The sequence below is a fragment of the Chiloscyllium plagiosum genome, unplaced genomic scaffold (genome assembly GCF_037043375.1).
Source record: "Chiloscyllium plagiosum isolate Xiang-an unplaced genomic scaffold, Cpla_swu_hap1 HiC_scaffold_12, whole genome shotgun sequence".
In the NCBI taxonomy this organism is placed as follows: Eukaryota; Metazoa; Chordata; class Chondrichthyes; order Orectolobiformes; family Hemiscylliidae; genus Chiloscyllium; species Chiloscyllium plagiosum.
Genome location: NW_028270150.1, coordinates 62,140,972 through 62,168,295, shown reverse-complemented (window position 1 = coordinate 62,168,295; position 27,324 = coordinate 62,140,972). Strand labels below are relative to the sequence as shown.

The 27,324-nt window shown below is 40.5% G+C and overlaps 1 protein-coding gene across 4 annotated transcripts in view; it reads left to right on the top strand.

Annotated features, from left to right (window-relative positions):
• The first annotated feature begins 403 nt into the window (after window positions 1-403).
• Window positions 404-27,324, top strand: part of lsamp (limbic system associated membrane protein) — an 843,236-nt gene continuing 816,315 nt past the window's right edge. For 3 of the 4 annotated variants that reach the window (XM_043700769.2, XM_043700768.2, XM_087992878.1), the window contains exon 1: window positions 404-722. In XM_043700769.2, coding sequence (XP_043556704.1) covers window positions 568-722 — 155 coding nt within the window. In that variant the 5' untranslated portion in view covers window positions 404-567. The remainder of the gene's footprint in view (window positions 723-27,324) is intronic. The other variant, XM_043700770.2, reaches the window with a different exon arrangement.

Sequence of the window (27,324 nt, the reverse complement as noted above, 5' to 3'; positions counted from 1 at the left end):
TTATAGTTGGGCTTCTTGTAGCGAAACTGGTGTCACAGATAATTACTGCTGGATTTTGTCTGCATCAGTCATTCACCATTGAACACTCCGTGTTTTGCAAGCTCAATTCACAAAAAATATTACTTTGCCAAAAAACAGGATTTAACTTTATTCCTCACTTTAACAGCTTGGTAAGTTTCTGCCTCAAAGCACAATTCTGTTCTCTGGGTTGAGTTGCCTCAGATGGAGCTGTTGCCATGGTGATGGAGTGGTATCAGACCTTCATCAAGCTTGCTGCCAAAGGGGTGGCTGTGGTGGTGGGAGGGTGTGGGGAGGAGGGGGAGTGCGTATGGTGGAGGGGGGGGGGAGGTGAATTTTTTAAAAAGCGTGAGGAGGGAAAGCAGTCAATTCACGCTCAGAGCATCGCTTCACATATCTCTTACAAGTGATGCCTCTGCTGTCAGATTAGTGGGAACTCAGCTGGGGCTTGGAATTGCAAAGCTGCGATTAGTGAAGACAGCTTTAGTGTTGCCACAGTGTTTGGGAGAGCTTTCTCTCTTAGTCCGACCCGTTCATCCTGTTCTGACAATGGTATCTCGGGGTCCTTTTTATCAGCGCCCACTACCCGTAATCCTTCTGAGATTTCTCTGCCTTCTTCCAACAGGACTGCCGGTTAGAAGCGTGAACTTCTCCAGGGAGTCGGACAACATCACCATCAGGCAGGGAGACACGGCTATCCTCAGGTAGGAACCACAAGTTAATTACGTGGAATGAAGTACAAACAGACTCATTGATATCCTGTTGCTGTTTCGAACGCTTTGAGGGAATTCATTTCTATGGTTTGATTTTAAAATGATAATCATAGGCTAAGAATCTGAGAGATTTCCAATAATCTCTAGTGTTATGCAGGTCAAATTTTTCTGTTCTGCAGCTTCTTTGCAGCCTTGTTTTAAAATGCTGGTGTGAACAGTATCCTTTAATTAAAAAAAAATGCAAAGTGGATCTATGAGCATACACTCTCAGATATTCAAAGGGTTACATGTTTGCTTACTGACAGCCTTGAAACATACAAAGACAGCACAAAACTGAGTGCTTCAGAGGAAACATTAGGAAATTGTTTTGATAATATGTTCTTAACAGAAATGATTTTGAACTTGCTCTTCCACGAAAACATTGAGATAATCAGAAGCATAAATAATGAGATAAAAGTAACTCTTTCTAATCCAAGTATTTTTCAAATAAAGGTTAATTCCTTGGTTCTTGCACTTCTTGGCAGCAATAGGTTTTGCATTTAACTGCTGAAGTAGCAGCTTCAAAAATACAGCTATTCTTGCAGCACGTCTCATTTAAAATGATAACTTATACACTGAGACTATTACAATGTCAACACATATTGCATGTGTGACACAGTCTGTGTGTTATGGCAGAGACAGAGAGGAGGAAGCAAATCATGAGGATTCTTTTTATTGAATTAGGTAACGAAGTGAATGATTTTAAGCATGATTTCCCTCGCCTAATAACAATCGAGCTAGTTTAAAAATGTGCATGTATAGTAATCATATTTGAGTGCAAATGTACCTTTATATACTTGTGCACCAAATGTCTATTTATTGGTTTATTCTCCTCAGCCCAGTCTACTATTAAAGATTGAACAAAATGCATTGTTGAAGTTATCATAAATCTAAAACAAGATACTGAGGGGGAGGATTGAATGTCCTATCATGGCACTGTCTTGCCACTGAGCAGGTGTTGAGGGGGAGGAGAGAGTCTATACAAAGTTTCTATTAGGTAATTAACCCTTTCATCCCTCGTTCTTTAATATTTGGTTGGGCATTCTTCCTGTAATTACTTTGAATTTCATTTTTCCCCTTTTCTTGCTTGCTGATTTATTCTTCTCTGTTGTTCAAATTTGCATTGGTTACATTGGAGGATTCCTATAGATAATTTTATAGGATATTAGATTTAAGAGTTGAAGTTTCCAAACAGAATCAGGACATTTTAATAGCTGTGGCAATATGCTGCAAGCTCATTTATCTGATACTTGAGTGGCACTTAAAGCTCCAAGCACTCAGCGCATAGATCATGCCACATTTTCTCCCTTCCTTTCAATTCATAGTAAGTTGCAGGTTTTATACGGCTGTTGATACTGCTCCATTGCAATGTGCAAAGGCCCATCCTTTATATATAAGCCTGTTTTGAGTGTTAGCCATTCAGCTCTGTGGTGCATTGCAGTCACACCTCTCCATAGATGCACATGTCCAGGAGAAGTTCACAGTTTCTCATCAAACGTGAGAACTCTATTTGATGTGTTTTGTTCTGTCTTGAACTGAAGGACAGAGGGTCACCACTTCCATCTTAAAGTTATAGCTCAGAACGGACCATGGTGTAAACCTGTTTGTTTCTTCTATATTCATTCGTTGTATACAGTACGTGCATCGTATATTTGTGTTTATGTTTATATTTGTATTCAGTCAGCATTCTTATAGCATAAAAACAATATTTTCAAAAACAGTTTTCTTGGCTAAAACAACAAAATGGGAGGCAGGAAATGATTGGAGCTTCTTTTGTGACTTATAGACAGCTAAACTTTAGTTGAGAAGGTTTTCTGTACAGACATGTGTCTACTGTATGGCAGCCTCTACATTTTATGTGTGCATTGTATTTAATATCGAAATAAAAATAGAAACTGGAAAAAAAATTATGTTTCAGAAAATTTAGTGCTTGCTGTGACTCAAGCATTCCCTGGCTGTTACACTGGGACCTAAATGAATTTTAGAACAAGCTGTTATTGACTCTGCTGGAAAGTTCTATGTGAAGTGAAAGTGCAGCTTTAATCACAACTTTGAAAAGATTGGATGTTGCTTCAGAAAACCAAGCTGCATTTTGAAAGAACAGGTGAGCCTTCTCCACACCTCCCCACCTCACTCAGTATTTTGTGACACAAAGGCATATCAGCCATATCTTAGGTTTGATGCTTGGCCATGGTAAATTAACTTAGCTGTGGTTAGCTGATTCAGCCAGAGAGAGTGCAGTGAGACTATAACCAGCCTCTTCATTGGATTGTTTGTGGAGCTGGGAAGGCAATCACCTTGAATATCTGATTCTGTTCATTATCATTAATTGCTATTGTACAGAACGGATACAGAGTCAGAAGAGGGCTTGGCTAGATAACTTCATTTGGAAACAGCCTACCATTGGTAATCAGCTGTGTTCTTCCATAATCAACAAACACTCACTGTGCAGAGTGGCTGAAAAGCTAGCTAATCTAAACCACATGTACATCAACTTGAATTGCAGCCTTCAAGGGTAAAGCAAAGAATGGCAGTGTAATATTTAAGATTATATTATGTGGCCTCCATTCAGAAGAGGTGACAGGTTCTTAAAGCTAGGCTACTATTCATTTGAAAATCTCAGATGTTGGTAATCAGCTATAAAATAAGCACATCGCCAAAGACATACATAGTTGTGATTTCTCTTCAGCTTTCTTCATTTGAAATTTGAAAATACATCATTCGATATGATACTAGGCTCTGCATGTCCCAATGTCACTCTTAATCACACTGATAGAAAATGCACCGTAGTTGCACTCTAGCGAGGATTTCTGTACTCCTGTGACCACTGCTGGCTGCCTGTAATAATCTGTGGCAGATGGAGGCCATTGATCTATTTAGTCTAGCTACTGGTGATGCTGAGAGTCTGGTAAAGTTAACAAGAAAATGTTTACTTGATCTAGCACAAGTTACAGTTCACACACGTTCATATCTCTCTCTTCACAGTCTCTGTCTCTCTATGTGAGACTGTCCATGTGACTGTATATTTGACATCATCACAATGGGTGGTGCTGATCACACTTGACCAGATGTTAACCCTTTCAGGCCCTTATACAACATGTACTACTTGAACTCCTTTTGGACAAGTGGTGTGAAAATGGTGAAGTGGTGGCAGCAATTGATTGCTGTAGGTTGCTTGCTGTCTGCTTGCTTTCCTGGCAGTTTCCTTCTGTGCAAAAGCAAACAGGAACTAGGTGAAAATCGATCTAGGCACACACACCCGACAAATTGGTCATGAGGGATAGATAAGCATGAAAGAAAAATGTAGGTATCATCTGGTTAAATTTAAGAAACCTATGAATAATGGTTCAAATAAACATGATCCTAATCTGGCCGCAAGTATGTGAGGATTGTTGTCAGTTTGATGCCTCCAGCAGAGAGACACTGTCTGTCAGCTTGCTTGTGCATAAAAGGCAGTGACAACTCAGTGACTCAGCAAAATTTTGCTTGGTCAAGCAAAGCTCTCAGATCAAAAATCGAAGGCCATTAGGCAGTTTAACATGAACTGAACTGTTATACATGTGATTTTCTTGTCCTGAAATTAGTAAAACTGGTTTATGACAGTTAGTCCATTGATTATAACGTTGATGCATGATGGCCAATATAAGGCTCAGTGGTTAGCACTGCTGTCTCGCAGCGCCAGGGACCCGGGTTCGAATCCAGCCTCTGGCGACTATCTGTGTGGAGTTTGCACATTCTCCCCGTGTCTGCGTGGGTTTCCTCCAGGTGCTCCGGTTTCCTCCCACAATCCAAAGATGTGCAGGTCAGGTGAATTGGCCATGCTAAATTGGCCATAGTGATAGGTGCATTAGTAGGGGAATGGGTCGTGGGTGGGTACTGTTTGGAGGGTAGTTGTGGACTTGTTGGGCCGAAGGGAATCTAATCTAATACTAAAATCCATTAAAGTATTAAGTGTATATTTTTATATTGAATATTAATATTATATGCTAACCTTGGATTTATTTGCCAAATTTTACACATTTAATAAAATAGTAAACCCTCATTTAAGTAGATTAAGAAATCAAGTAAAAGATTTACTTTGCAAAAAAATGAAATAAAAACTATAGTCTGGACCCAAGGGTATTAAGGTGAAGGTGGGCTGTGTTGCTAAATGCCATGACAACCCCTCCCTCATTCAACTGTGAAAATGTAACTTTTTGAAACTATTTCCACTCAGTAAATTTCAATGAAAGGAGGAAGTAGTAAACAGAAATGAAAACATAATTGTCCTGTTTTAAGTTAACAATTAAGTAACAAATTTTACCCAAAGGTGAAATATGGAGCATAGATTGAATCAGATCCTTCCCCCCAGCCCCATAGTCCTGTGCCTGTTGTAATATCTCTCAATTTTACTCCTGACTGGTTCTAAAATGGCTGCAGGGTTGCCTGGCATCCTTTGGTATTTCATCTAAACCCTGACTGAACATGGACAGGGATCAGATGTTAAATCAAGTCTTGGCCTCTCTTGAATTGTGAGAAAAGTGATCACAATCAGAAACTCTGACCAGTTTATCTGTCCTAATCTTGGGTCAGTATTACTAACTATGTATATCACAACTGCCATTACAGCTTAGGTTGGTTAAGTCAGCATAAATTGAGGTCTTTTGAACGTGGTCCTCATGAATGAAAAATCATAAGGGGAGTTGAGTGACAGCAGACCTGGAATGCAGGTATTACCGAATAGTGCATAACTGCTTATAAAACATTTCAATTTGGTTAAAAATCACACAACACCAGGCTATAGTCCAACAGGTTTATTTGGAAGCGCTAGCTTTCAGAGTGCTGCTCCTTGTCAACCACCTGATGAAGGAGCAGTGCTCCGAAAGCTAGTGCATCCAAATAAACCTGTTGGACTATAGCCTGATGTTGTGTGATTTTTAACTTTTACACCCCAGTCCAACACCAACAACGGCATCTCCAAATCATTTCAGTTTGCTGTATTTAATTTTTTGATAGCCTCTTAATATTTGTTTGGGAATTTTGCAAGTATATGCTAACAATGTAGTTGCAGTACCATGTTGCTCATAGAATTTGCAAGTATATGCAGTACTCTCTGTTCACCAAGATGCTGCAGTGAAGTGCTATGTTGTCATATATTCTGATGATCAATGCAAATGTCTGCTATGAGCATTGACAGTAGAGAATGCTGGGCTTCAGTTCATACTAGTAAAAGGAGCACTGCCCGCAGACAACAGCAACAAAAAGTGTGCATTTATGTAACGCATTTAACAGAATAAAAACAATAAAAATGTGACACTTCACATCACCGTTAACATTTCCCACAATAAAACAGTCCATGCTTTTGTCTTCCAAATTGTGTCCTGAACATGCTACTACAGTTTCCGTAGAAGATGGTGGTAGAGTAGGACTCCTGAGCGAGAGCTCACCTACTCTGTCCATTTATTTTCTTTTGTCTCTTTCTTTGTGTTTCTTTCACTTTTTCTTTTTACCCCCCATCTTTGGGCAGCACAGGCTATGGTCTGGGATGAAAGCCAGTGCAGACTCTGGCCCCAGCTTGGACTCGGACGTGCAGTCTTGAATTGAAACCCGCCACAGTCTGAGATGGAAGGACTGTTCTTCTGAACTCTTATTTCTCTATTTTTTTAATTATTGCTGGACATCTTATTTCTTTATTTTTCCATTTTTTCCCTTAAGAATCTGTACCTAGGTATCTCCGTACCTAAAATGACACCATAAGTGATGCCTTGTGAATTTTTCACTGTACTCATGTGAGTACATGTGACAATAAAGCTAATTGCACAGCCAGGCCTCGGACTAGTAACACAGCAAAGCAACCACAACAGGCTGAAAAACATGAAAGTCTGCAGATGCATTCCTGTACCACATTGATGGAATGCAGATGTTGAATAAATCAGTGTAACTAATCTTTGTGAATTTTTCTATTAACTTTTATCCACACAGGACATTATAGTGTATAATAGAGTGATATTATCTTTGCATATTTGTAGCTGTGAGTTTCTGAGATAATATCATGAATTGATCATTGTTTGGAATTATAATTTAACACTGTTGAACTTGAGGTTATTTGACATTATATGTCATTTGTATCACTGCTGCAATGATCACTGTTTATTCCCCTCAAAAAGGTTAAAATATGGGAAATGTAATCAAGGTTTAAATGCACTTTTTGCCATATTGTCATTCAAGGTAAATTGCCAGATTTGAAATCAATAAAATATAAAAATTACAGCTGATTCGATTGCCTTGCTGATGGAAACAACAGTTCATCACAATTGTTGACAGTTTTTTTCCTCACAATTCATACTCCTAATATTTGCTGCTCTGTTTTGACTCCTGTGCTTGACTATCTCTTTACTTTCTTAAAAATGTGTTGCTGGAAAAGCGCAGCAGGTCAGGCAGCATCAAAGGAGCAGGAGAATAAGCCCTTCTTCGGGCTTATGCCCGAAACGTCGATTCTCCTGCTCCTTTGATGCTGCCTGACCTGCTGCGCTTTTCCAGCAACACATTTTTAAGCTCTGATCTCCAGCATCTGCAGTCCTCACTTTCTCCTATCTCTTTACTTTCTGACTTGATGGTCAGAATTGGCTGCCTCATTCAGGATTTGAGAGAAAAGAAGACTCAGATGCTTCAATCCAAAGTAGACAAGCAGGAGATTGGAAGAACACAACAAGTCAAGCAGCATCAGAAGGTGGAAAAGTCGATGTTTTGGGTATAGCCCCTCTTCAAGAATGGGGTTGGGGGTAGTGTGGGGAGAAGGTTCTGGGTGTGGGGAGAAGGTTCTGGGTGGGAATGGGGGGAAGTGGTGAGGTATCTATAGGTGAATACATGTGATGGGTACTAACCTGGTCATACCCACCAACTGTATTCATTTATCACTACCTCATCACTCCACTCCTCTCCCCACCCATAACCCCCTCCTCTCTTTATCTGCTGATCACCCTACTCCCAACCCCATTCCTGAAGAAATGTTATACACAAACATCGACTTCTCCATCTCCTGATGCTGCCTGGTTTGTTGTGCTTTGCCAGCCTCCTGCTTGTGTACTCATTCAGGGTTTGTACTGATGTGATGATACTATGGTTTTAAACCTTTTTTGAACTTCTTTTTGTGAAGAAAGGTTGAGACTGAGGTGCAGAGCAATCTGCTCAAAGCCAATAAAGTAAATGGCTTGTGAGGCTTTTTTTTTCAGTTGGAACAATAGAAGCAGCCTGAAAGAGTGGAGTCAATCTCTGACAGAACCAAGATTTTTAGTTTTAGCTTTCTGCAGCTGCTAGGGTCTTAAATCTGGATGCAGAAGCTCTTATTCCTCTCTCTGTTACAGTTAAAGATTGGGATTCTCTTCCTGTTTCTAAAATTACATGTGAGAAAATCTATTTTATTGATTTTGCCTTTGCCAAAGGTGTGTTTATGGGATGTTACTGTCTTGGAACAGTTAATTCCTAGTGGTTAATATATAATTTTGTTATGTCTTTTGAGTTACAGTTAATACATTTTTCCACTTGTTTTTACTTTGTCTGTATTTTAAGGATAGTGTAAAACAAAAGCATGTTTTGCTTAAATTAAATAGTATGACTAATTGAATTGCATCCTGAATCCAATGCCTTCCACTTATCTTTAAAATAAGAAAAAAAAAAGTGTTCTGGCTAACTTCTTAACAAGGAGGTTTGGCCTGGTCTATAACACTAAGTAGAGCAATGTGAAATTAATCTCATTAATATATAATTCAACAACCATTTGACTTTGCTTGTTGCTATTCTATGTCATTTGGATATTTAGTATCAAATCTTCCAAGACATGTTCAGCTTCACTGTTGAATAACTGAATACTGTGGATAGAATAAATGTACCATTCACTTTTTCTCCCCTTCCTCTGTGTGGCACTTTGTTATTTGTCTGTATTTAGTTTAATTTTCCATTGCTCTCCTGACCTGCAAATCTTGATCAACTCATCCTATAATTTAGGAGTAAGCAAATTATTGTCGATCCTGGTAATGTATCTTTTGCCAATTTGTCCACTTTCCATTGAGATTCTCAATCCATTTTCTTAATTCAGTTGAGACACAGCAGTGCTGTAAGAATTTTGTCCTAATATACCACAGTCAATATTTCCCACACATTTTTGTATTTGTTGTGTCTTACTCATCAGCTAGTTTCGTATATACTTCCAAGGTTTACCCTGAATCCTCTTGGCTTTGTGTTTAAAGAATAGTGTTTTCTTGTCTCATTTGAGGTTCCATTAATCCCAATTCATTTGTCATTTCCTCAAATAAATCAAGGAATTTGGATTGGCGGAGTCGTTTTTGTATGCAAGTCGATTGCTGTTTACAGAATTGATATTGTTCAGTTATTCCTCTAGCTTCATCCTGATAATTTTATAAATTATTTTCCTGTACATGGAATATGATGCCTGTGTTTTTCCACCCTTTTGAATTTGGGTAACATATTAGTTCCATTCTTGTTCTACTTCCCCTTGGATCAATGATTTAAAGTTGAATATTTTAATTTTCTATGTTTGGTTCTGCTAATTTAGTAACTGCTCCCTGTACATTTAATAGTTTGGATTTTGGGTGAAATGAGAACATTAAGAAAATCCACCAAAGTTTTGGAAGGGATCTTGCTCTGAGATGTGAACATGTGTTAAAAATGTGTGAAGTTCTCAGCTGTTTAAAAGTCTGTGTCTAAACTGTTTGGATTTAGAATGAGAGTTATCTCTACAATGCACTGGAATAAATCAAATGTTGCAGCAACCTGATGCACATTTAAAAATGGTACCCTCTGAATGACAGTTACTTTTTCATTATTTATCCCTGATGTTTTATGTGTTTTGAAACCAATTTATCTGTCCAGATCCTGCCTAGCATTGATTTTAATTTGAGAGAGCATGTTGATCATGCCTTTCTTTATAAAAGTTGGTGGAATTAGTCATCCAGAATAATTTGATATTTATGTTCATCCACAGATTCAAACCTTAATGCATTTTCTTTGATTTTTCACCTCTCCTGTCACCACAGTCTCATTACCTTATGGTACTGCGTCATGTTTTTATGTTAATACTTAGCCTCATCTGCTGTACTTTTACCCAAGTCATACCTCTTAGATTACAGTTTGATGTGAAGACATAGAATGTACAAAATGGAAACAGACTATTCAATCCAACTGACCTAATTCCATTTGCCACAATTTGGCCCAAATCCCCCTAAACCTTTCCTATTCGTATATCCACCCAGATGCCTTTTAAATGTTGTAATTGTATCCACCACCTCAACTTCCTCTGGCAGCTCGTTCCATACATGCGCTGTCCTCTGCATGAAAAAGTTACCCCTCAGGTCCTTTTTAAAATCTTTCCCCTTTTTTCTTAAACCTATACCTAAATTCTTGTACTCATTCTCAATGGATCGCTTCTCTTCGTTTTACTGTATATTTCCTAGTTCAACAAATTTAACTTTTGTTTCCTGATTAATTTTGTACAGCATTTGTTTAATTTTAATTTGCTGGTATGAAGATATGCCAGCATATCTTCTACATTTGTACCACTTCGCGTTTAAATGTAGTCCACTTAAAACAACTGAAGCTTATTCGAGAGATTTCTTCAATGTATTTGGTGTAGCTGCTCCCTATTTCCTTGTATTTAACCATTTTAAAAAAATATGTGTTGGCTCCTGGTCATAGATATTTCTGATTGCCAGACTGTGTCAATTGTTCTAATTCTGTAATTGTTGTCTCCACTGGCAACATCTTGTGTACCTTTTCTTGGTCATTAAATATGAATACTACAACAAGATGAGTATTGTCTGTCGAGACTTCTTTACACATTGGATCACAAACATTATCTATCAACTCTGATTCAAAGTAACCTGAATTTACCCTGTATTAATTCTTCATTCAAAGCCATGCATGTATTCTGACATACTTCTGAATCACATCACAAAAGAAATTGTATTCTCTATGATGGCATGATGGTCTATAACCTACCTCTACGATTATAATGATAATGTATATAATTTTATCGTTAAAACTTAAAAAGCTGGAAATACTTAGCAGGTCTGGTAACATGGGGTCATAGTGTGAGACAGCACAGAAACAGATTGTTCAGTCCAACCAGTCCATGCCAAACATAACCCCAAACTAAACTAGTCCCACCTGCCTGCTCCTGGCCTATATCCCTCCAAATCTTTCCTCTTCGTGTACTTATCCAAGTGTCTTCTCTGGAAAGAGAAGCAGTATAAATGTCAGAATGTTATTGTAGAGCCAGTGTTTCATCAGGCCACTGGAGATTGAGCAAAAGCCCCGTGTTGCTTATTCCAGTGAATTTCCACCAAATTTAATGCCAGTCAGCATTCAAAAGACCTTAAGCTAGGTTTCACCCAGTTAGAGTTGCCAGCCCATCAGAAGCCATGGCTACGGCTGGGACAACATCCAGGATTGCAGAGGAAGGTAAGTGATTTATGGGAAGAGGGTTTATTTCTGGTGCCAGTAATCACAGGGGGAAAGGGCAAGGGAGTTGAAGAAAGAACAGAGGCTGACAGGGAAGGGTGGGAGGGGAAATAACAAAACATGACACGGTGGAATACTCAAATTATTAAATGTTAATAAATAGAATTAAATGCAATGAAAGGCAAAAAGGGACAACAGTTGGGCAAGTAAATAAATAAATGATGGATTCAGTGTGATTTAAATAGCGACATCAAAATCCTTACCAGTACCTGGTATTTTAAAACAATTGGAACAGAGTTAATAATATGAAATCATTCAACTCAGTGTTGAGTTGAGAACATTGTAAAACTGTCAAATCAAAAGGTATTCTTTGAATTTCATGTGGACATTGTAGAGGACAAAGCCAGACAAGGTGTGGGAGTTGTGGCAAAAAATTGAAACGGTAAGTGGCGAGAAGCTTAGGATCATACTTGGGCTCTGAACAGAAGTGTTCAGCAGCACAGTCAACCAATTTGTGATTGGTGTCCCCAGTGTAGTAGAGACTGCTTCATGAGCAGTGAATAAAATATATTTTCCTGTTTCAGTTGGAAAGGCTGTTTAAGCCTTATGAAAGAAGGATGTAAAAGAGCAGATGTTGTATCTCGTGGACTTGCACAGAAAGGTGTTAAATGATGGAAGTGGTGTATTGGGAAATGAATATGGATCAGAGTAAAGTGGAAGGAATGCTCATTTTAGAATGTTGAAGGGCAGGGAAAATTGAGTTTGGTGTTAGTATCAGATTGAGTTGTCGGAAGTGGCTGAAGATGCTCTGTTAAATGTGGAGGTTGGTTGTTAGATGATAAGGGCAAACTTCTCAGAAGGAGATGAAGGACTGACAACAGACATGCAGACATGGACTTAGTAAAAGGCCTTTTTTAAACAAGATAGAGAGCAAAGAGAGAAGGATGGGGAAACCACTGATATGGAAGATGTTAGTGTCAAAACTCAGGTGACTGTCTGTGTGGAGTTTGCACATTCTCCCCGTGTCTGCGTGAGTTTCCTCTGCGTGCTCCGGTTTCCTCCCACAGTCCAAAAATCTGCGGGTTAGGTGAATTGGCCATGCTAAATTGCCCGTAATGTTAGGTGAAGGGGTAAATGTAGGGGAATAGGTCTGGGTGGGTTGCGCTTCGGCGGATCGGTGTGGACTTGTTGGGCCGAAGGGCCTGTTTCTACACTGTAAGTAATCTAATCTAATCTAATCTGTCGTGTCTGCAAGTCTGTTTTGTGCCTGCCGTCTTCCTTTGTCTCATAAAATCATACAGTATGGTAGAGGCCCTTTGAGTTGGAACTGACAAACACTGCTCTAAATCTCCATCAGACTCACTTTCCAACACTTGGCCCATAACCTTGAATGTTACAATATTTCAAGTGCCCCACGTACTTTTTAAAGGTTTTGAAGTTTCCCACCTCAACCATCCTGCCAGACAGTGCATTCCACATTTGCACCATGCTCTGAGTGAGAAGGTTTGGCCTCAAATCCCCTCTAAATCTCCTGCCAATCACTTCAAACTTATGCCCCCCTGTTATTGATCTTTCACTTTCTGGGATCAACTGCTTCCTACTCACCCTGTCCGTGCTTCTCATAATCTTAATACACCTCTTTCAGGTCCCTTTTCAGGCATCTCTCGGCTAAAGAAAACAACCTGAGCTAATGCAACCTCTCTTCTTAGCTAAACTGCTAAATCCTAGACAATATCCCAGTGAATCTTCTGTGCACCCTCATCAGTGTAATTACATCTTTCTTGTACACCAGAGACCACAACTGCACAAAGTGCTGCAGCCTAATCAAAGATTTTGTACAACTCCTAGAAGAAAGTGAGGACTGCAGATGCTGGAGATCAGAGCTGAAAATGTGTTGCTGGAAAAGCGCAGCAGGTCAGGCAGCATCCAAGGAGCAGGAGAATCGACATTTCCGGCATGAACCCTTTTTCAGGAGCCTGAAGAATGGCTCATGCCCGAAACGTCGATTCTCCTGCTCCTTGGATGCTGCCTGACCTGCTGCGCTTTTCCAGCAATGCATTTTCAGTTTTGTACAACTCCAACATGCACTTCCTGCTCTTTAAATCTGAGCCACAACTGATAAAGACAAGTGTCCCATATGCTTTTTTTACTATAAAGCTGTCCTGCTGCTTTGAGGGATCTGTGGACAAGCACCTCAATATCCCTCTGTTTCTCTGAGCTTCCTGGTGTCCTGCCTTTCATTGAGTACTCACCCGTATTGTTACTTTATCCAAAGTGTATCACTTCACAGCAGCCTAGCATGTAACTCATCCAGGCCTGGGTATTTGTTCATTTTTAAGCTGACAAATATCTTTAATATCCCTTGCAAAAACAAAAATTGCTGAAGAAATTCAGGGATCCTGCAACCGTCAGGACTTAGTATCAAGTTCAATAATTTTAGGGTTTCAACGCTTTCTTCTACGTCTTTTACCCCACCCCACAAGCCAGGTCCTGTTACATGGGCTGTTTTCAGCACAATTAACACATTTTCACCGTCTTATGGATCCCATTAGCTGCATTTCTGTCTCCCTTGCTTACCATTATCCATATCTTTGCCTAACTGTCATTCTGTCCCACTGGACTCCATCTCAACCTATCAGTTACTCCTTTAACCCCCTACCCCTGTCTTCAGCATATGTACAACCCTTTCCTAACCACTTCTAGTCCTGAGAAAGGGTCGCTGGACTTGAAACATTAACTCTACTTTCTCTCCACAGATACTGCCAGACCTTCTGAGTTTCTCCATCGATTTCCGCTTTTGTTTCAAATTTCTAGCATCAAAAGTCTTTGTTTTATATTACTCCAATATCTCCTCACCCTCTATGTCAATCTGCTCAAGAAACTTGTGGATTATGTATCTCTTCCCAGATTGCATATCTCCACCGTCCTTCCCCAAAGAGAATACAGCTGTGTGGTACTCATTTCATGCCCTATCAGTTTCCTCCAACTCCATGCACAGAATGCTCTTTGATTCCTAATGGGCCTGATTCTCTCCTTGGTTATCCTCTTGCCATTAATATAGTGAAAAAATATCTTAGGATTCTCCCTAGTCTTATCTGCCAGTGCTTTTTCATGCTCCCAATTTGGTATCCTAATTGTTTTCTTAAGTTCACCTCTTTCTATACTCTACTTGTGCCTCCAAAGATTTTCTCCTTTTGTACTTTTTGAAAACCTTTGTTTTCCTTTTTATCCAGGCTTGAATATTCTTAAACATCTCAGGTTCTCTGGGCTGTTGCTCTTAAATTTCATCTGAAAGGAACCATGCTGGGCCTGTAAAATGGTAAAGGTAAAGTTGCTGTAGTCCTGATGGTCTATGGGCTGCATTCTCGTTAAAAAGAGAGAACTGATGGTGTTTCAAGCTAAAGGTTGACTTAGCTCAAGCAAAGGGAGAGGTTGAAAGGGAGAAATCTTCACGGTAACCTCAGCTCATGTGGGAAATGAACCCACTCTGCTGTTATCACTCTGCATCGCAAACCAGCTGGCCAGCCAACTGAGCTAATGCTCTGTACCCCACCTTAGTGCCAAACTCATTTAAATTCTTCCCAACAGCATTAGCAAACCCACAAAGATGTTGATCCCATTCTGGTTTAGGTGTGATTGCCTCACTTGTACAGGTCCCAGCTTTCCCAGAAATGGTCCCAGTGATGCAAGAAACTAAGACTCTCCCTCCTATACCAACTCTTGAGCAATACATTCATCAGTCATATTCTCCTGTCACTGAATTTGCTAGCACATGGACCATGAGTAATCCAGAGATTGCCACCTTTCAGGTCCTGCTCTTTAGTCTACCAAGTAGCTCCCTAAATAATTGATGCAAGGCGTTCATTCTACCTGTATCATTGGTACCAATGTATACAGCAACCTTTGATTTGTCAACTTCCCGCTTCACCATGCCCTGCAGCTACTCAGTGACATCCCCCCTGATCCTGGCACCTGCAATGCAACACACCATCGAGTAGTCACATCTGCAGCTGCAGAAATATCTGTCTGTTTCCTGAACTAATGAGTTATTCTCGCTTACACTTTTTTCTTCCTCCCATCCTGTACAGTCAGGCCACTGGAGGTTGCAGAAGCTTGGCTCTGTCTGTACTCCCTTGAGGGCAAATTCATGCCAAATTAATTTTTGAGCAAGACCTAGGGAACTGCTGCACCACCTGCTTGACTCTTTTTGACTGCTTGATGGTTACCCATTCTCTTCTTTCCTCCAGTCCCTTGAGCTACAGTATGAACAGCTCTCTCAACAGGCAATCAGTGTAACTCTCAGCCAGTGAAAATGCCAGTGTCTCCAGCTCCAAAACATGCAGCTCATGTTTCTGCTGTTGGGAGCACTAGTATTTCATATGTATGGAAGTTTAATCACTTGCCTCCCACACTTAACAAACTGTCAGATTCCATTCTCTCCAGGTTGCACCTCACAGTTTAATTATTTTCTATTTCTGCCTCAATATTCTTCATATTTTTGTCCCTAATTTATTTAAGTTTTTTCCATGCGTGCTCTAGGAGGTCTTTCTTATCCTGATTAAATTTGTAGTTACTTACAAATTCACATTATACTGACAGTGGTGTCAGTGCACTCATGGTACTGGTAGGATCCCTGACTTTGCAGATGTGACAGGGCACACAATTCACTTGGCTGACCTTGCAAAACTTGAATGTGAAATTACTGACTCTTACTTGCTAATATTTCAAATTGTTTAATCTTAAAGATATTCCCTTTCCCTTAACTTTTGTGTCCTCCCCTTATTCTCTGACTTTCACTTCACCCTTGTGCTTCTCAGTTAGTCTCTGAATAATCTCCCAGTGTTTAGACCTTGTTTTGTTCCAGCCCCTACTGATCTGTGAAAATAGTTAGGAAATCAAGACAGCAAGAAAAAAAAACTTCTCTCCCTTGCTTCAGCAAACTCTCACACTTAGCAAACGACGACATTCTACGCTCTGCGGGTTCCACTCCATTCTGATTGCGCAGATGCCTTTTTTTTAATACTCTGCCTCACCAGTTTCAAGAACTGGTTTAATCCAGATGAAAAGGGGCTAGCAGTTGACTGTCTTGCAAATTCACACTGTTCTGACAGCTGCTTGTTTACCTCCTTTTGCTAACACCTCTTTTCTTGAAAATCTGCTATTAAAACTTGGACCATTTCTCTTTGTCATCTGTCTTTCAAGTTTCAGCTTTGATATATGTATGGTTTTTATAAGAACTCTGAATTATTTCTCCCATATTTAATTTTCTCCTGTACCGGTTATGACCCAACAGCCTCTGCCTGTCTTCTTTATTATTTCCTATTTCATTTCTCAATCTGTACATTATAGTTTCTGCAACTTACTTTGAAAAAAAACATTTAATTTTAAAATCTGCAAGATGTTTCTGATAAACTAATAAAGTGTTTTATAAATGTAATAATTTGTTTTGGTATTTGAGATTCTCCTTGGGATTACAAATCTGAACCATTAGTTTGAAAAGGAAGGATCAGCAGATTTCTGTTTGTGTTGTTCCTGGACCTGTAATTTGAAGTCGTATTGTTTAAAATAATCCTTTGCATCTCTTGATTTACTTCTTTTCTTTTAATTGCATTTAATTTTGGCAACTTGCAACTTACATAACATCCAAGATTTATCATTTCTTCATAAATGCTTAAATTGAATTGTAAAGATGAGTCTCATCTGTCATTCAAAGGATTCTGTTTGCCTCAGCAGAGCACCATGAAATGTTTGAAAATGTGCTCTCATGAAGAGTTACACGACTCAAAACATTAACTCTGCTTTCTTCCCACAGATGCTGCTGGACCTGCTGAATTTCTTTAGTAATTTCTGTTTTTTCTTGAAAATTTTACATTTCTCTGACCCATTTCGCTTAAGATGGTAGGTGCCCACCAGTCTGCCTCTGGATCCATTGAGGGCCTTGAATTGTAAATGACTGCCCTGTGAAAGCCCTCAGTCTGCCTCAAATGCTATAAACACTCAACAATGGCAGGCAGGTGACATAGGACAGGCATTTTCTGACAACTTTGTTGAAATGGCAGAATCACCACTGTTCTTCATTTTGAGGAATGCTCTGTGCATCTCTCCCAAGATATAAAACCCTTTGTTTTTCCCACTTGGTCTCCAAAACATGCCTACTGTCCTATGACTCCCCAACACAACCCTCCCCCAATCACCACTGCTCCGCCCCAGACCTGATCCCTGTCTGCACGAAAAGCTCGTGTTTTACTGGAGTTTGGACCCCAAAGAAGATCCTCTTGCAGTCCCTGCAGTCTCCACTCTCAACATCTGACACTCCTGATACTGTAGGAGCTGCTGACCAATATCAAAGCTGTGGATTACAGTAAAACGACATGTGCACGCCTGATCCTCAGCTTGATTATGCCATTCATCCATGCTATCACTGTGGTACAGTTTTTAAAAAGTCTATGGGTTTTGAAACTCAGCTTTCTTCTTGGAGGTGGCAGGTAAGAGTGAACAAACAAATAGAGCCAAGTCCCCCAGCAGTGAAATCTAAGCCCATGATTCTTAGGTTCAAGACTGAGGCATGTCAAACCAGATAGGTATGCAACACATAAATAGGCCATTCAACCGAACCAGACCAGGTCACAGGTTATATATGTGGATGAGTAATAGGCTTCAGAAGTTCCAGGATTATGTTGTTGCATGCATGACAGGACTGTCAATCAGTACACAGGTAGATTAGTACTGTGATAGGATTTCATCCTCCCTCATCTAGATGTAACACATCCACTTTCACTTTGCTGTATTGTTGCTTTTGACAGTTTGACCATTTGCAGCCTATAAAACAGTCTAAACCTGATAAAACTTCTTCAGTGGTGGTAGCATCAATCAATCAAGAGATAAATAAAGTAATATTCTTTCATCCTTCCTGTCTATTGGCTGATAGTCATTCGAGGATGTATTTCAAGATAAATACTTTGGAAATAAAATGATCCTAGCTAATTTTGTGGCAGTAAATATGGAACTATAATGAAGAGACTAAGATCATAAAATAATATTATGTGAATATTCATAAAATGTTACAATATATAGTAGACAAATGAATTCCATATTCTGTATAAAACATTCACTGTATTATTTACAGATGTTTAGTTTTAAACACCATAAGATTGATTACGAGTTTGACGGAAACTGTCATGGTAATGTAGGAACAGTGGTAATGTCATGGGACTAATAATCTGGAACGAGGAGAAAGTGAGGACTGCAGATGCTGGAGATCAGAGCTGAAAATGTGTTGCTGGTAAAGTGCAGCAGGTCAGGCAGCATCCAAGGAGCAGGAGAATCGACGTTTCGGGCATGAGCCCTTCTTCAGGAATGAGGAAAGTGTACCCAGCAGGCTAAGATAAAAGGTAGGGAGGAGGGACTTGGGGGAGGGGCGTTGGAAATGCGATAGGTGGAAGGAGGTTAAGGTGAGGGTGATAGGCCAGAGTGAGGGTGGGGGCGGAGAGGTCAGGAAGAAGATTGCAGGTTAGGAAGGTGGTGCTGAGTTCAAGGGTTGGGACTGAGACAAGGTGGGGGGAGGGGAAATGAGGAAATTGGAGAAATCTGAGTTCATCCCTTGTGGATGGAGGGTTCCTAGGCGGAAGATGAGGCGCTCTTCCTCCAGCTGTCGTGTTGCTATGGTCTGGCGATGGAGGAGTCCAATGACCTGCATGTCCTTGGTGGAGTGGGAGGGGGAGTTGAAGTGTTGAGCTACTGGGTGGTTGGGTTGGTTCGTCCGGGTGTCCCAGAGGTGTTCTCTGAAACGTTCCGCAAGTAGGCAGCCTGTCTCCCAAATATAGAGGAGGCCACATCGGGTGCAGTGGATGCAGTAAATGATGTGTGTGGAGGTGCAGGTGAATTTGTGGCGGATATGGAAGGATCCCTTGGGGCCTCGGAGGGAAGTAAGGGGGGAGGTGTGGGCGCAAGTTTTGCAATTCTTGCGGTTGCAGGGAAGGTGCCGGGAGTGGAGGTTGGGTTGGTGGGATTGTGGATCTGACGAGGGAGTCACGGAGGGAGTGGTCTTTTCGGAACGCTGATAGGGGAGGGGAGGGAAATGTATCCCTGGTGGTGGGGTCCGTTTGGAGGTAGCGGAAATGATGACGGATGGTATGATGTATATGGAGGTTGGTGGGGTGGTAGGTGAGGACCAGGGGGGTGCTGTCCTGGTGGCGATTGGAGGGCCGGGGCTCAAGGGCAGAGGAGTGGGAAGTGGAGGAGGTGCGGTGGAGAGCATCGTTGATCACGTCTGGGGGGAAATTGCGGTCTTTGAAGAAGGAGGCTATTTGGGTTGTACGGTATTGGAACTGGTCCTCCTGGGAGCAGTTGCGGTGAAGACGAAGGAATTGGGAATATGGGATGGCGTTTTTACAGGGAGATCGACGATGCTCTCCACCGCATCTCCTCCACTTCCTGCTCCTCCACCCTTGAACCCCGCCCCTCTAATCGCCACCAGGACAGACCTCACTGGTCCTCACCTACCACCCCACCAACCTCCATATACATCGTATCATCCGTCGTCATTTCCACCACCTCCAAACGGACCCCACCACCAGGGATATATTTCTCTCCCCTCCCCTATCAGCATTCCGAAAAGACCACTCCCTCTGTGACTCCCTCGTCAGGTCCACACCCCCCACCAACCCAACCTCCACACCCGGCACCTTCCCCTGCAACCGCAAGAAATGCAAAACTTGCGCCCACACCTCCCCCCTTACTTCCCTCCGAGGCCCCAAGGGATCCTTCCATATCCACCACAAATTCACCTGCACCTCCACACACATCATTTACTGCATCCGCTGCACCCGATGTGGCCTCCTCTATGTTGGGGAGACAGGCTGCCTACTTGTGGAATGTTTCAGAGAACACCTCTGGGACACCCGGACCTACCAACCCAACAACCCCATGGCTCAACACTTCAACTCCCCCTCCCACTCCACCAAGGACATGCAGGTCCTTGGACTCCTCCATCGCCAGACCATAGCAACACGATGGCTGGAGGAAGAGCGCCTCATCTTCCGCCTAGGAACCCTCCAACCACAAGGGATGAACTCAGATTTCTCCAGTTTCCTCATTGCCCCTTGTCTCAGTCTCAACCCTCAAACTCAGCACCACCTTTCTAACCTGCAATCTTCTTCCTGATCTCTCCGCCCCCACCCCCACTCCGGCCTATCACCCTCACCTTAACCTCCTTCCACCTATCACATTTCCAATCCCCTCCCCCAAGCCCCTCCTCCCTACCTTTTATCTTAGCCTGCTGGGCAAACTTTCCTCATTCCCGAAGGACTCATGCCCGAAACGTCGATTCTCCTGCTCCTTGGATGCTGTCTGACCTGCTGCGCTTTTTCAGCAACACATTTTCAGCAGTAATAATCTAGAACACCAAGCTAATGCTCTGAGATCCTGAGTTTGAGAAGAAGTCCTACCATGACAAATCATGAAATTTGAATGCAGTAAAGATATGGAATAAAAAGCTACTGTCATAGTATATCACTATGATTGATTGTCATATGAAAATCAATTTGGTTCATTTAAATCCTTCAGGGAAAGAAATCTGTCATACTCACCTGGTTTGGTCTATATGTGACTCCAGACCAACAAGAATGCGGTTGACTCTTAACTGCCCTCCAGGCAGTAAATGCTAACTAGTGGTAGGAAGGATAAAAAACAGAAGATGTTATTATTACCTCAAAAATGTATTTTGTGATTACACTGTCTTAATAAACTATTTCAGTGTTGCAGTCTTTTTTGCTTTACATAGCAAGAGGTGTCACTATTAGTCATTACTGTTGGACGTTGAAAACTTAGGTCCACCTCAAGAGAAATCTAGAGAAAAACCTCTTCAATCTTCTACCCCAACATGAAGAGTGTTTGAGAAGAAATTTGTAAATAGCATACCGAGAACCACAATGTTTTCCATTACTTTGAATGCTTGTATTCAAAACTTTAAGCTCGAGATATAGTGCTTTAGAAATTAAGCAAGGGCATAGTCGAGGTATTAATTGTTAGCTGAAATAATTTTTCAAGCAGGTTGTTTTAGTCATTGGCATGTATCTCTTAACTGACAGCAGCTTGACAGAAGCATGACTTGCAAATGCCGAGGGTATTGGAAATCTAGTTTTCAAATATGTTGGTTCTGTACCTATTTTTCTGATGTCAAAGCACTGAATATGCCAGTTGGTGTGTACAGTTCTTGGAGTTCTTGGAGTTCATCAAACGCCTAATGGCAGACAAAAAGGTGTTTGATGCTTTACAGATGCAGATAACACTTAGGAGGCCCATTTGCTGCTCTGTTTACAAAACTGGCATGATCTGAATGTTCCAAATGCTTGGCCAACCACTTTCCAAAACTTATGGTCTAACTAGTGGTTGGTCTTCAGAGGAAGGTATTTTTTTGTTTAAGAATCACTCTTCCAGGCGACACTGTTGCTTATTCCCAATAACCTTAGTGCCATCTCTCCTTCTTCCTTGAACTCTTGATGACACTCCACCTTTTTCTGATGTTTGTTCATTTCTGATCATTTCTCCCCTTGCCCGATACATATGCTGCAATCCAAAATCCATTGCTGATTCACCAATGAACAGATTGGAGTTGCTGAGTGCATGTTTATTGCTGTGAGAGAAAATGCTGGAACCTTTCTGCAGACAGAAAGAGTTAACATTTCATGACATTTAAATAGGACCTCAGGCTAAAGATTAGGGTCATCAACCCAAAAAGAAATCAAATTGTTGTCCTTTGAGAATATAGCTGAAGTCTCATTTCGCTTCACTTCACTTCACTTTACACCGATTAATGCTTATTTCAACTTATACAACCAGTAACAAATTGACAGTGTATGTTAACTATATAGTGTACCTGTTTGGAAGGGTAAATTTGATCGCTGACTTTTCAGTAGCATCTTATTTTTAGCTAATACTACTTCACTTTTTACATTGTTCTATTTGAGTAGAGCCATTTTTGCATACAGCTAAAACCTAATCTGTCTATCTGTACCTTATCATTATGTCTTTTTAAAATAATCAAGTTTCTTCCAAAGCCCCCTGTAATCTCTTTCAGTAGTCAACATTGAGTTCACTTGATTCATTATGTATCGCCACACACGCTGCCTCCAATGTGACTTGTTGAGCTGCCTCGCTGAACTGAAAGGTCACCCAATTCTCCAATCTGCTCTCTACAAGAGCCTCTGAGCTATTTCTTAAATGTTTTGCATGCTCCACAGCTGGATTCCTAGAGTTCTCATCAATTATACTGCTAAGTGGTGTTTTACCTTAGAAATGTTAAAAGATCATTAGTGCAGGATGAATTGTAACTGAGCAGATTTCTATTATTCCTTTGAGCAGAATTGTATTCCATAAAATTGACCAAAGCAAAATCAGTTGTAACAACATTATTCTTTGATTGTAGTTTGTTCAAACATGTAGGAAAGGACATTTAATTCTGCTTCCAGAAAAGTGGAAAATGCATCCCAGTTCTACATTCCTGCTACAATTCTGGATTTATCTTCACGCTGCAATGAGCAAGTCAATTTTTTTTCTTAATGTTCAGTTACTTTCCATTATCCAATGCAGAATGAATTCATTTAACAGGAAATCCATAATACATGCTTGATGAAAAACAGTCAGTTATCATGGTACAGCATTTTTTATAGAATGGTGAAAATATATCTCATGTTTTCAGACCATGCAATGAAACTGCTTGTTTAAATTTGCATGTAGAAAATATAAATGTTTTTACTTCATCCATCAGGAGTCAATACTTTATTTCCAACTTTTGAACAGACTGGTGGCACTGGGAGATACTGTTCTGAGTAACACTGTCCTTTTGACTGTGGCAGAAATCAGGTATCCAGAGTAATTGGTATAACTTGCACTAGCTGTTGTGTTCTGCCAAGTAAGAGAACAGAGCTGTCCTATTTACACCATAGTTGCATTGATGCAGCTCCAATCAGCAGCAACTTTACAGCACAGAAATAACAACTCAGATGCTGGAATTTTATATTCTGATCCAATTTGCCAACACCTAGTTAGTATCTAGTTGTCAAGATCTGATAGGATAGTCGTTCTACTCTAATATCAGCCTGAAATTTAAATTATTCATTCTGCAGTGCATCAGGGATTCAATCTATAACTTTGAAGTCTGTATTCAATGATGCTTTTACATTGATGACTGTTTATACAGCAAATGGTACTGCAGAGCTGAATCTGTGCCAGCGTTATCTCAAAATAAAGCATTCAGTGTAAACAGGGCATCGGATGGTTGCTAAAGGACCTTAATACCTTCTTTATAATTACAAAATAAGGTTGGATTTGTCCCAGACTGGTTCTAAGCTTGCTGCTGTAATCAGAACCAATGAAGTTCCAAACCAGCATTAGGCCAAAGGAATTCAAGTTAGAAGTAGATTGGAGTAAAAGTGCAATGTTTTTTAACCCCGAGGCTACCTCAAGATACCTTATTTCTCTAGTACTGGGGTGTAAGTGAGACATTTGTTGAGTTGTTCCTCTATACGATACTTTATTCAAAATGCATCACTTTGATTACACAGTCAAGTCAAATTACCATGTTCTCCATCGTGATTACCTGACAAACCAAACTTGAAAGCCAGTTTTCAACAAATAAAAGGATGAAATTAACAGTGTAGAAACCTAGTTCTAGAATTAACAATGCAATTCCCAGGGACAGAGGAAGGCCAGTAAATGTGCTGTTCATGGAAAGCAGCATTAATTTTGGAATAAGGACAGAAGAAATTACAGAATACAGAAGAAAAGGAGAGCAGAGCAATATTTTAAAAATATTTTATTTTGAGACATTTTAAGTCTTTCGTCAAGACTGTGATAAATCCAATCCTGTCAGCCAAGCAAATTGAATTATTAGTTTGCTTCAACATCACCATGTTTCAGCTGAGACCTTAAAATCTGAGAACAGAATTGACAGAGCTGATGACAATATGCTTTCTTACAAATTTGACTGTTTAGGATTAGGGGAGGCAGCAGCCGAGTGGTATTATGGCTAATATTCTGGGGATTCATGTTTGAACTCCACCAATGCAGATGGAATTTGAATTCAATGAAAATCTAGAATTTAGAGTCTTATGATGACCATGCAACTTTTATCAGGAAAAATCCATATGGTTCACTTCTTTAGGACGGAAGCTGCTGCCGTTGCTTGGTGTGGTCTTCCAAATCCACTACATGCCTTTGACTCTTAAGGGGTGCACAATAAATGCTGGTCTGGTCTGTGATGGCTACATTCTATGAATGAAGGAAAAGGAGAAATTAGGGAATTATTTCACTATTTTTCAGTGAGTGTTTTCAGTTGTGTTAAGCACCGAGTTCATTGAAATGCTCAGTGGAGATAAGGGCAAGTCATAATCTTACCATCAAGATTCAAAAAGATTGAAAACATCAAACTAGCTTAAAATCCTTGGCAAGAGATTTATTTTCTTCACTTTGCCTCGAGGACAATCTGAGCAAAAAAAATGGAAAACATTCTTACTGATGAAGGAAAAGGAGACAGGGTACTCGCTTGAAGTGCAAGTGCAGGTGGTGTTGCAGCGGGATTCCTGGTATCATTCTCTGGAGGGAAACAAAAGTAAGTGCTTGCATTTTTAAAGGAAGACTGACATTTGTATTGGATCTTTCAACTCCATTTCATTTTGATATCAAAATGTTTGAAAGTTCTTACAACCAACTAAATACTTCTGAATTATAGTTACCAATGTAGTTGAGGAAACGCAGCAGGCAGTTTACATGCATAAGTTCCCAAGAGGAGCATAGATAAGATGAATAGCAAAGTTATTTTCCCCTCGGGTAGGTGAGTTAAAAACTAGAGGGCACAGGTTTAAGATGAGAAGGGGAAGATTTAGAAGGGACCTAAGGGACAAGGCAGTGAAGGTAGTGCGTATGTGGAATGAACTCCCAGAGGAAGTGGTAGTTGCAGATACAGTTACAACATTTATAAGACGTTTGGGCAGGTACACAAATAAAAAAAGTTTAGATGAATATGGGCCAAACACAGGCAAATTGAACTAGTTTACTATGGGAAACCTGGTCACAATGGATGAATTGGACCAAAGAGTCTGTTTTTGTGATATATGACTCTATGACTCCATGAACAACCATTCAAAGTTTGTGAGAAGATTTGTAGCTCGGGTGCTCGTTGTTGTGGCTCTGTTCGCCGAGCTGGGAATTTGTGTTGCAGACTTTTTGTCTCCTGTCTAGGTGACATCCTCAGTGCTTGAGAGCCTCCCGTGAAGCGCTTCTGTGATGTTTCCTCCGGCATTTGTAGTGGTTTGTATCTGCCGCTTCCGGTTGTCAGTTCCAGTTGTCCACTGCAGTGGCCGGTATATTGGGTCCAGGTCGATGTGTTTATTGATTGAATCTGTGGATGAATGCCATGTCTCTAGGAATTCCCTGGCTGTTCTCTGTTTGGCTTGTCCTAGAATAGTAGTGTTGTCCCAGTTGAACTCAGCCATGCAAATTGAATTATTAGTTTGCTTCAACATCATGTAGCTTGTCATCTGAGTGTGTGGCTACTAACGATAGCTGGTCGTGTCGTTTCGTGTTTAGTTGGTGTTCATGGATGCGGATCGTTAGCTGTCTTCCTGTTTGTCCTATGTAGTGTTTTGTGCAGTCCTTGCATGGGATTTTGTACACTACATTGGTTTTGCTCATGCTCGGTATCGGGTCCTTCGTCCTGGTGAGTTGTTGTCTGAGAGTGGCTGTTGGCTGTGTACAAAATCCCATGCAAGGACTGCACAAAACACTACATAGGACAAACAGGAAGACAGCTAACGATCCGCATCCATGAATACCAACTAGCCATGAAATGACATGACCAGCTATCCTTAGTAGCTACACATGCAGATGACAAGCAACATGAGTTCGACTGGGACAACACTACTATTATAGGACAAGCCAAACAGAGAACAGCCAGGGAATTCCTAGAGGCATGGCATTCATCCACAGATTCAATCAATAAGCACATCGACCTGGACCCAATATACTGACCACTGCAACGGACAGCTGGAGCTGATAACCGGAAGCGGCAGAGACAAACCACTATAAATGCTGGAGGAAACATCACAGAAGCGCTTCATAGGAGGCTCCCAAGCACTGAGGATGTCACCTAGATAGGAGACGAAACGTCTGCAACACAAATTCCCAGCTCGGCGAACAGAACCACAACAATGAGCAACCATGATCAAAAAATGTATTCTCTGTGATTGTTGATTAAGGATTACATATTAGCCAGACCAGGTGGATAACTCTATTGCTCTTCCTTAAAATAGCAATATTGAAACATGTACATTCACTATGGTCTTCAGTTTATCATCTCGTCTTGAATATGCGAGCAGCAATTCAACAATCTCTCACTTCTACACTGGAGTATCAGCTCAGATGTTTAAGTTTGGGACCTGTAATGAACTATGAACCCACAACCTTGTGACACAGAAGTAAGTGTGCTACTAACTGAAACAACATTGATACCTTTCACGATCTAAGATCATGCTGTGAAGACAAGAGTGAACGTTTGAAGATTGTAATGTAGGAATCACCATAGCCAATTTATTCACAACAAGCCCTCAAGTTTCTATATTAGGATGGTCATAGGCTAACACTGCTGATTTCCGTCCTGTTAGTCTGAATGGCCCAAGAGTGAACTTACCACATTTACTGAAGACAAGCCTTCCCAGACATTCATGTTCACAGAAAAATTACCTTGGAGTTGACACCAACTATAAATCTAGAGTCAGTGGCATTCAAAGCTTATAAAGTTAATAGCATAGCAAATGAAATATTAACTGAATATTAACTTCAAAATGAAGTTAACAAAGGAGAAAGTAAGCAATGAAGATCTTCAATGTAACATGGAATTTGTAGGTTAGCTCACAAATGGTTAGCAGTAAAAATCTGAAAGTAAAAGTCGTGAACAAAAATTATGGTAGATAAGAATAAACTATTTCCACTAGTTAGGGATCCCAGAACTAGGGAGCATAATCTGAGAATTAAGGCCAAACTATTCAGGAGTGATGCAAGAGAGTACTTTTACATGCTAAGAGTGGTAAATGTTTGGAAATCT